The sequence below is a fragment of the Sparus aurata genome, chromosome 14, assembly GCF_900880675.1.
Source record: "Sparus aurata chromosome 14, fSpaAur1.1, whole genome shotgun sequence".
NCBI classification, from domain to species: Eukaryota; Metazoa; Chordata; class Actinopteri; order Spariformes; family Sparidae; genus Sparus; species Sparus aurata.
Window position 1 is genome coordinate 17,221,731 of NC_044200.1, and position 10,372 is coordinate 17,232,102.

The 10,372-nt window shown below is 44.5% G+C and overlaps 1 protein-coding gene across 1 annotated transcript; it reads left to right on the forward strand.

Moving 5' to 3' along the window:
- Positions 1 to 1,342: 1,342 nt before the first annotated feature.
- Positions 1,343 to 10,076, forward strand: btg1 (B-cell translocation gene 1, anti-proliferative). The gene is made up of 2 exons (XM_030439655.1): positions 1,343 to 1,819; positions 5,606 to 10,076. Exons 1-2 carry the CDS (start codon positions 1,675 to 1,677, stop codon positions 6,007 to 6,009), a joined length of 549 nt encoding a protein of 182 aa, XP_030295515.1. The 5' UTR covers positions 1,343 to 1,674; the 3' UTR covers positions 6,010 to 10,076.
- The last annotated feature ends 296 nt before the right edge of the window (positions 10,077 to 10,372 follow it).

The following is a 10,372-nucleotide window of genomic DNA, read 5'->3' on the forward strand; positions in this document are numbered from 1 at the left end:
GAACGCACCGCACCATAAACAATCCAGCAACGTGTGGGGAACAAATGTTGTTTACAAAAAGGAACGTTTTAGTTCCAAGTGAGATCTTTCAGCACAGAAAGACTTGTGAAATGTACACCACTTTAAACTGAAAATTACATTTAAGCCTTCATTTAACTTGCTTTTTTAATTTGCTCTCAGTATATTCTGATCATGAATCCCTGTGAAGAATTGGAAAAGTGAAGTTTCGACCAAGTAAAATTTCATTTATTCTTCATCCTGTTTTAATTTATTCCATTATTACCATTTCTTATATACATTTTATTCACTAATTACTAATCACCGTAGTGGAGTTTTACAGCAGTATATTTGTGCAACTGGAGCAACAATAGGCATCTTGAATCTTGAATTTGTAATATGCACGGGACAGCAACACAAAGGTAGGCTACTGTGGGTTTTAAATTATTGAAGTCTACTTTGATTTTTAACCCCCTGCTGCCCCTGGAGGGGGACATCTCAGACTGCTGAGGTATTGCATTAGCTAGACTGTGTGATGTGCTTCTATTTTAATGTGTTTTGAGGCCTGTTGCCTTTATCATGTAGATCCAGTAGGAGACAGTAGAGCTGAGATAAGATGGTGTGAGAGAGACAGGGGGGGAGACGCCACATAATCTAAAATAAGTGGCGGACCCTGCCACCCTTCTGGCTTCAAACGTTGTTCCTTGGGAGCTTATTGTCCTCTGAGAGCAGTTTGTTTATTCAGTAATGGAAAAAATGTCTGCGTTTGTAAATTACCTCATTAATAGAGTTTGCATTACTGCTACAAATCTCCATAGCGCCCCTTTAATGGCAGTCAAAATGTGGATTTATTACAGCTCTGGGATGCAAATGCTGCTTCTGTGTGATTAGTTTGCAGCCTGGAAACACTGCTGGTTGTTCCCAAAACCATTGAGCGACTGGATTTTTGTTGGATAATTAAACTAAATGTGACAGCATAAGCGTGTAGTACTACGTTTCCTCGTATTTTTATGTTCTAAAGTTGCACAGCTTTGGTGTATTTCTACAACTAGTTGCTGCTCCAACTTCTTCAACCTCGATCATGCGAGTTTTTTTTCTTTGTTGACGTTTGGCTTTGTTTCCATTCCTTTTTTTTCTCTCCCTGCCCCCCGCATTTCCGACGGGCCGTGAAGGCAGCGAGGTTTCATGCTGTGTACCTCTGTTTATTTTCAGAGCGGTGACGCGAACGCCGCACTCCTCCTATATGTGGCTCGTCAGACGGACGCCGGCGCCTGATTGGCCAGCTGTTGTTGCTGTAGCAGCTCGTCTCGAGGCTGCGGGGAGGGGGAGGGGGCGCTATAAAAACCCTCTCCGCCACTCCAACAGCCTCACTCTGGAGGAGGAAAGTGATCAGGGCGGGTTGGTCAACGTGGCACCAAAGGACCCCCCCTCCAACCCCCTGTATTTACTAGTAACAGGCGTCTGTTTCCCAGCACTGAACCGTCCTGGCACACGGACTCTGACAAAAACAACAACTTCCCTCTACCTCGTCTAATAAATGCCAAGAGAAACACCAACACAAGCGCCAACAGATACGGATCGGCCAGAAGCGGAGACGAACGGTTGGACGTAAAGACAAGAAGGAAAAGAAAAAAAAAAGCAACAAACGAGCGCGGATCGTCGCCGTTGCCTTTCTCAATGCATACCCTTTGTGCCCGGGGAACGATGAAACCAGAGATCACCGCCGCCGTCGGATTTCTGACGAGATTTCTGAGGGTAAAAGGACACGTAAACGATCGACAGGTCCAAACATTCAGCCAAAGCTTACAGGACATTTTGGCAGGTAAGAAAAACCACCAAACCCTCTACTCACAACACTCACACCACAAACAACACGCTCACGTTTTGGGTTTGGTGTTTATTTCGGCGCAAAATGTCGAAATTCGGGTTTAATCGGCCCGAGAACGGGTCAGAAGAAGCCTTTCTTTGTTCTCCCAACTATCACTATCAGCGATACCGACGCGCACCACTGTTCGCGCACCTCCGCGAGGGAGGAGGGGGAGAAAACGTCAACGTATAAACACGACGAGCGCTTAAAAAAGGCGATTCGCGGTCGATTAAAGTGGTAGAATTTTATGTATTTTGGCGAAAAAGAACGAGTTAGACGGCTAGGTGAGCTACTTTTGTTTGGTAGAAGACGAGGAAGAGGGGGGAGGGGGTGGAAAGGGACGCTTGGCTCGAACAAGGAAGTGCGCCCTCGGTCGATGAAGCTCTCGGAGAAGTGAGCAAAACAGCCCCCAGTGAGCTCAATTACGTAATGCATCACGGCCGAACGCGCTGATAATGAAGAGATGTGCAATTTTTAGAGCAACCTTCAGCACTTGCGCCACAAACCTGACAGTGTTTTTCTTTTAAAAAAATGTTTTTAAATGTGGCATAATGAAAACGCCGTGAAAATTATTTGGCTTGTTACATGTAGCCTAGAAGGTAAACACATATTTTGCCATATTTCCCATTGACTTTAAAACGGCGCATGCACAACAAATTGGCTTGCTTAGATTAATTTTCATAAGTGCATCGTGTAGTTTAGGGGACACAATATTAATCAAAGGAGAAAGATAATTGATTTTTATTTTTACAGCCACCTAAACAAAGTAAATAAACAAGCGTCTTTGTTCCATCAGGGCAGCACAATTTGTGCCTTTTGTTTATATGTGGCGGACCCTGCCACCTTTTCTCTGAGAGAGCAGCTTGTTTATCCAGTTATGGCGACAATAAGCACGTCTGTCTCATTAATATTGAAGTCGTGAATTTCCACATTGCTCCTTTCAAACATAGTGTTTTTTTTTCTTGCTGTGCCCGGGGGATTGTGTCTCGCCCTCTGCTGTAAACACATTCCAATCTCGGGCCTCTAAAGCTGCCATACATCTGCCTCCCTCCATCGCCCGGGCAGCAGATGACCTAGATTTCAGGCGTAAGGAGCTCGCTTATGTAAAAGCATGTCTTTAGTTTGCAGACCGTTTCGGTAACATGTCGAATGTCCAACAGAACAAAGCAGCCAACCAGCATTGGCATGCTGAAAAATGTTCCCCATGAGAAAAATCTTAGAGCTAAGGTTACCCAAAAGCTGTGGACGCCGTGTTTGTAAACAGACAAAAGTTGGAGCTGAATGGCTGCGAGACCTATGTGTGTGGGGGAGGGGATGTTTTTGGGGGCGCCTATAGGAGGACATTAAAGGTGGAGGAGGCAGCGCAGGGTAGTCGGGGAGGAAACGAAGGGGAAGTCCAGTCAAACAAAGCCTAACCCACCATGTATTTAGAGAGCATAATTGTGAATAAAATGAAATTAATGTGAATTATGAGGGCCAATCTGCCATGTGCAGGACTCAATTTATGGAGCTGCGGTTGTCAACAAATCTATAGTTAATTCTGATATAATTTTAAAAGCATAACATATTTTGATTTATGTGTGGAGACGAAAGTGGGTACCCAGTGGGGGCTTCCTGCTTCCAAACCAGGCCAGCCCAGAGCTCTTTTGTGCCTGGAAACGCCACAATCACTCACTATTGTGTCTGCCTCGTGAAAAGCCCCACTCCTCTTGTTTGTGCCGAGAGCAAGGGAAGTGGAGGGCGATCTGATTGACAGTCGCAATAGTTGTGTAGTTGTACTGAACAGGGTTTTTCGATTCTTCCGGAGCAGCAGATTTACTGCTGCAGAAAATGGCGTTGAGTGGAAAAACACCCATGTAACCGTGGTGTTAAAGGTCAGCTGCACTAAACAACAACCCAGTTTCGCTTAACTCTTAAGGTTAAGCACACACTCGTCTGCTTTGCTTTTCCGTTTCCCATTTCCTCCCCCCTCTTCTTTTTCCTCCCGTGCGCCCTCGTTTTTAAGAATAGGCCCTGCTGAGCTGATCCTTTCCCAGCTGCTCCAGGGTTAGTTGGTGGTTGCCTTTGTGGCTCCGTCCGAGGCTGAAAGATCATCCAGCCCCTTGTGTTCTTTCGCGAGTGCCAGCCCCTCCATTAGTGATAAGACATGGGGGGGGGGGGGGACATGGAAGGAAGGGGTGTTATTATTCTGTGGATGCATACAGGTGGCCTCCGGGCCCCAGCCCGAATGCTGGCCTACTTCACTTACCCTGTTTTTCACTGGCCACAATGAAATTGGCATGAATAGTAATTCAATATGGGTGAACCATGTCAGAGCAAATGAACAGAACCAAACAGATTTTGAATGTAAAAGTAAAATGCCTTTTTATTATTCCAAAAGTGAGTTATCCTGGAAAGAATGAGCCATATTTTACTTCCTCATACACCCAAAAAAATCAGGCAACCAGGAGATGATTTTCCTCTCATCATCTTGACCACGAAAAATGCCTGAAGCGTTGAGCGAGTGTCGTCACTCTGAATCACCAGTTTCACTGCGTTTTAGTAACTCCAACACAGATGAGAAAAATAGGTTCCTCTCCCTTTAAGAGGAGGCGGAGCCCAGTGTCCCAGATGGCTGGCTGGGACTTAGACACTTTCGGTGTGTTTTTGTCCAGCCAGTCATGGGAGACTTTGACACTGACGGCTGCGAGGGGAGGGATTGGGCAATTCAATGGGCCTCTTTTTGTCACGTAAGCCCAGGGTGCTGCTGGCCGCCTGTTTATGGCTGCTTATCAGGGCTGTAACAGGTGGTGATGTTTTTCTTTCCTTTCTTATTCCCTCTGCACACAACTACACCCTGTACTTTACACCAAAAAGGTACAATACAGTGATTTTTTAAAACATTTTTTATTTTTAAAGATATAGGCTTATTTGGCTTTTGTAAGACGTCCACATGAACAGACAACATCAATAAATCCATAAAAGGTTTATACAGTGTTGATTCTAAAGCAGGTTTTTGTCATTATTTGTTCTTTGTCAGGCCTATCTCATTTTATTACCACTTAAGTTGCCTTGTGACACAAGCAGCAAATGAGATTACAATCTTGTCCTCTTAAAGGGAGACTTTATAGTTTAGGAGAAGATTATCAAAATCAAAAATGTTATATTGAAGATATTGATGAGATTAAAAAAAGTCCCCATTTGTTTTGTTTGTTTATCCAGTGATGAACACAGAACTTTAATTTCGGCGTAAATAAACATCCAATGATTATCCCTCTCATCTTGCCTAAAACTACACAGTGCACCTTTAAGTATCCTCGTGACAGAAAAGCAGCACATGCGATTAAGATCTCGTCCTCTTAATGATTAAGCTTTACTCATGTTTAACTTTAGGAGACGAACCAAATGTAGATTAGATTAGATTTATCTTGGCCCGCAGATTGAATTTATTGAAAGAGAATATAATAAACAAGGATCTCACATATTAAACCTTTTAATAAACACCATGGGTTTTTATTACTTTTATGATGTTCCCATCTTGACATAAACAGTTTTGATGGCCATATTACAGTTTGTTTATGAAGTCACATGGACTCATCTAAGGGTCGGGTTCGACCTTTGTTCAGACGTCTGTAGTCCAGTGTTACTCAGCTCTCAGTAATATCTTTCCGTTTGTTGACTCTTCTGTCTCATGACATGATTTTTGCCCACATCACTCCAAAGCTAAACTCTCCCTCCATCCTCTCCTTTTTGTCTATGCAGAGCAATATAAGCACCACTGGTTCCCAGACAGACCCTGCAAGGGTTCAGGATACCGCTGCATCCGCATCAACCACAAGATGGACCCACTGGTGGGGCAGGCGGGCCAGCGCATCGGCCTGACCATCCAGCAACTCTACCTGCTGCTGCCCAGTGAGCTCACGCTGTGGGTGGACCCCTTCGAGGTGTCCTACCGCATCGGTGAGGACGGCTCCATCTGCGTCCTGTACGAGTCGCAGCCCTGCCCCCCAGGAACGCCGGCCGGCGCCATGGCTGGCTCCCCCTCAGGAAACAACGGGCCAATGAGCCCCATGGTGGACAGTCACATCAGCTGCAAGGAGGAACTGATGGTGCTGGGCAGAACCAGTCCCTCCAAAGCCTACAATATGATGACTGTGTCCAGTTAGAAAGGCACACCGTCACCCCCGGCCTACTTTTTTTTTGTTCAGGGTCACGCCATGGCTGGTCAGATCATGTGACCAGGTCAGGGTGAGCCTTTTTAAAGCTAAGAATATGAAATGAAATAGTGAAAGAAGAAAAAAGCAAAAGAGAAAAAAAGCAGAGGATGTGGCCTATCGTCCAGGTGATGGAAACCTTGTAGGTTTGATATTTTTTACCCTCTCTCCCCGTAATCATCTGTTCTGTTGTGTCATTGGATCAGCTGGGCACTCCGTTTTTGAGGAGAGGCTTTGTGGAAATGGAACTGTTGGGGCAGCTAAACCAACCAACCAGGAACCCCTATGGAGACTGGCTCCCCCCTCCCCCCTCGACTGTAAACAACATGGTGATCAGCTCCATCTCTGAGGGGGCTCTCATGGACTTTGCACTTTTCTTACTTGTGGTTACTATGGGTACATGTTCAACACCGCAAAAACACCTAAATTGTAAGGAATTTTTACCAGGAACTACCCCTCGAATTTCAAAATCCAGAGGTTATTCAGTTTTTCATGTGTTTTTGTTTCCGGGGTTTGATGGGGGAGTTGAAGTGTAGACTGAGCATTTTCGCAATCTGAGCTCGAGGTAAAGAAACGCCCAATGACAGCATCTCTATTTTCTATAAAAATACACCTTTTTGGACCACAGGGAATTTTCTTTATCTTGTAGCTGGAAAATAAAAGAGCTTTGAGTCTTAACTTCTGCTCCCCCCCCTCGTCTACCATCAGCACCGAGCTTCAGAAAACCCTCATCTCGACCTTCTCTCTGCCTGTATGTAAGTGCAAGTGGAATGTGTTGTGACACCTGTTACCTATGGATACCAGTGTGTCCTGTTGCACTGTTGCCCTCCCATCACCCATGTATGTGTAGCTTTCCGGGGGTGGAGGGAAGCTGGGGACCCATCTCCTCTCACCTTTCCCTCAGTCAATGAATGTTGTTGAAATTCACAATCAAGTCCCCATGTTTTGTTTTTTTTTTGTTTTTTTTTGCCCCCTTTTCCCTTCCACCACTTCGTCATCTCCTGCATCACCAAAATTCAAAGTGTAGCATAAAGGGGGGGCCTCTGTAACCCACTTTTCGGTCATGTGGCCCTGTTAGAATTGACATTGAATGCACTTTGACGTTAGATTGTGTGGGATGTGTACTTTTCTTTTTTTTTTTTTGTTTTGTAGAGAAAATCGCCTGCATTCCATCCATTCGAATGTCACCTTTTCACACCGTTTTTATTGCCCTCCTAATTTTTAGCCGTTTGTTCATACTGTAGCTCCCACGTCGAGGTAGACTGGCGTCTATTTGAATCGGGAGCGTGCAACTCTGGATTTCAAAAACCCTTATTTTTACACTGTATTTGAACATTTCAGAGCTGTTTGATTTTTAGGTGGAGAGTATTTTCTTGGTGGTATGTTAGAAGACGTTCTGTCATCCGTTCATATGGCACTGTTTCGCTCTGGCAGGATGCAGAGCTAAGCTGTTTTCCCCCCTCAGACACACAGACGGTGATTTGTGTTGCTGATCGAGGAAAGTTAGCCTGAAAGGTCTGGACTAAGTGATGACTGTGTGAGGCTTTGGCCAGAGGGAGGTCTGGAGCGCCGACTGTTCAGAAATCAATTTTAACTTGAATTCACAAACACCAGGCCTTGTCAGCCTTTCTATTTTCATTTAACTATTTCCGAGGTCTTGCAGAAGGGAGAGACTTCTCCTCATGTGTGCATTGGAGGTGCATTGCCTTACGGAAGACCTCATTTGTCATGAATTATGAGCCATTCGTGATTTTTAAATGTAATATCAGGCTTACGTGAGCCTGCCTGGTTAAACCTGCTGCCCAGACCCTCGCTGGAGGTGTCCCCTTTTCCAGCCTGGCAGCTTCAAATCCTCCCCCCCATAACCTCTGCTGGGGTTCGGGGGGGGTTAGAGTGCCTCAAGTGCCACATATCACCCCTCAGCTCAGACCTCCTGTTCAGCCAAGCCAGCATGCTGCTAGCTGACCCCCTGTTGATGCAGGTAGACTTAATGTGACACATATCATCATCCATCACCGTGGGGAGCTGGGTAAGGAAGGCAGGGACTGGGGGGGAGCTGGTGTGAGAGAGGAGGGGGGCCAGGGCCGGACTCTTTTTGTCCAGGGCAGCTAAAATCCCTCCAGCCCCCCCACCTCTGGACTTATTCAACATCCCCCACCCCTGACCAGAAGCCCTTGACGCTCCCTCAGCAGTGATGGATTTAAAATAAAACAAAACCAGCACACGCGCTTGGCGTGCTCAAGCTGCACTGGGGGGGCTAGTGAGAGATGTGGAAACATGGATCACAGATGAAGAATTGAGGGTACGAGGCCATTGTTTTCTGTTTTTCATCTCACTGGATCGCGCTGCACCTGATTACTGAGTTTGAGTGGCGACTTTGTTTACACACATATGAAAGGATGTGATGGCTGTCTGACGTACCCCCAACTCCACTCCAGGTGCTGCGGCTGAGCGGTGAGCTGCGAGCCGGGAGCAGATGCCGGGGTGGCTTCGGGCGTTAGCCACTGGCCAAATCTGTCACGGCAGGCTGGTTCACCGCTCATCTACCAGACCTATGGGTGTTTAAGCTCCCTTAAGCCTGAGAGGATCATGGGTAATAGAGCTATAGCCTTTGACGCACTGCAACCCCCTAACCCCCCTTCCCTGCTCTCTGCTGATACTCCCTTCAGCAATCTGTGAAAAGCAGTGATTCCATGTTGGCCAGATGGAGAGGAGCTCGCTGGGACGGGAGCCCAGAGCTTTGGTTTCCATGGTGGACACCAGTTTTAAAATCTCGCTGCTCCATTATAGCTTTTTTTTTTTTTTTTTTTTTTTTTTATGTCATGAGATTTCACGAGATTGGTCTATATTTCGGTCACGAGCAGATCGTCTCGTCTCACTCTTCTCTCGATGTATTTTATGGTCACACTGGTAGATTTTCTCATATTTCCACTCTGCCATCCCCATTTTGCTCCTCTTCATCCTCTTTTTAAGAGGATTTTTTTTTTAGTCTGGTGATCTAACCCACTTTTTAACAGACCTTGTTTTTAGAGCTCCCAAAAATTAAAAAAATTAAAGTCCAAATCCCTCTTCGACACCTTCTCAACTGAACTACCACCACCCGAAAAATGGTTTCTCAGTAATGTCGATTATTTAAATGGCATCCATTCAGCTTGTGCGCACATAGGTTACAGAATTGAGAGTGCTTTTGAGTAAGTCGGAGGTAAAATAGCACATTAAAATGCACTAAATATGTCAAGTTGAAGTCGTGACATTTTGTTTTTTGAGACGCGAGGAGTCTCTCCTGGAATGTATTGCCAAACTCAGGCCTCGGACATTCAATAAATACCCTTGTGGAAAAGTTGTGCATGTTAAGACATGAAGCAGGAAGGGAACAGCAGTTTTGTTGTTGTTGTTGTCGTCAAAAGTTGTCATTGATTAGTTGAATTATTGCCACTTTCACATTTGAGGTGTTTTTACATATTGTAGAATGTATTGTAACTGTACAACAAATGGTAGAGTACATAACATTACACATGGGAAGTGCCAATAATTGCTATCCAGAGGTGTTTTTAGATGTATTCCTTTTTTTGTATTTCATCTTTTAACATGGATAACGCTTTTTCGTAAGTGAAGCCATTTGTGATGGGAGTGTTGGCAAGGACCAAAGTTGTTTTGGTAAAAAAAAAAAAATCTTAGTTTCCATGATCTGTAAGTGTAGACGTATCCTTTTGTTTTTTCTTTCTTTTACTTTTTTCTGTTATTTTTTTTTTCCTTTTTTTTTCTATTTACCTACAAAACCAGAAAAAAATAGACAAAAAAATCCGAGCTTACCCAAGAAGAAAAGCTGTCTATCTTGTGATCTCATGTCAGTACATCTTTATCGTGTTCAGTTTCTTTTCCTTGGGTATGTTGTGATGAACTGCTGTAAATTTGTACAGTTCATGTAAATTGATTGTGCGGAAGTTGTACAGATTTCTATATTTTGGAAGAAAAGTTTTTTTTCTCTGTAATAAAAGATTTCCTATCTTGGCATCATATCCACGGCGAGCTGTGTCATTATTTACTCGGGTGTCAGCGATTATGATGCTCAGAGGCACGGATTAAAGGTGCACTGTGTAGTTTTTAGGAAGAAAGTCAGTATGGGGTGCAAAATACAAACTCAAATATTAATTTCTTCGATAACTGAATAAACAAGCTGTTCTTAAAGGAATATAAGGTCCTAAAGGAACACTACTGTTGGATGAGAGAAAGGTGGCAGGGTCCGCCAAATATAAACGCTATGAAATTGTGTTAGTTTATTTAATTTAAGTCGTGAAAACAAAGAAGTTGAAGC

Bases quoted from the DNA above. Each gene is read 5' to 3' on its own strand.
- btg1 (XM_030439655.1), top strand. From the start codon at position 1,675: ATGCATACCCTTTGTGCCCGGGGAACGATGAAACCAGAGATCACCGCC. The intron at 1,820-5,605 runs GTAAGAAAAACC...TTGTCTATGCAG, and splicing joins CTTACAGGACATTTTGGCAG to AGCAATATAAGCACCACTGG.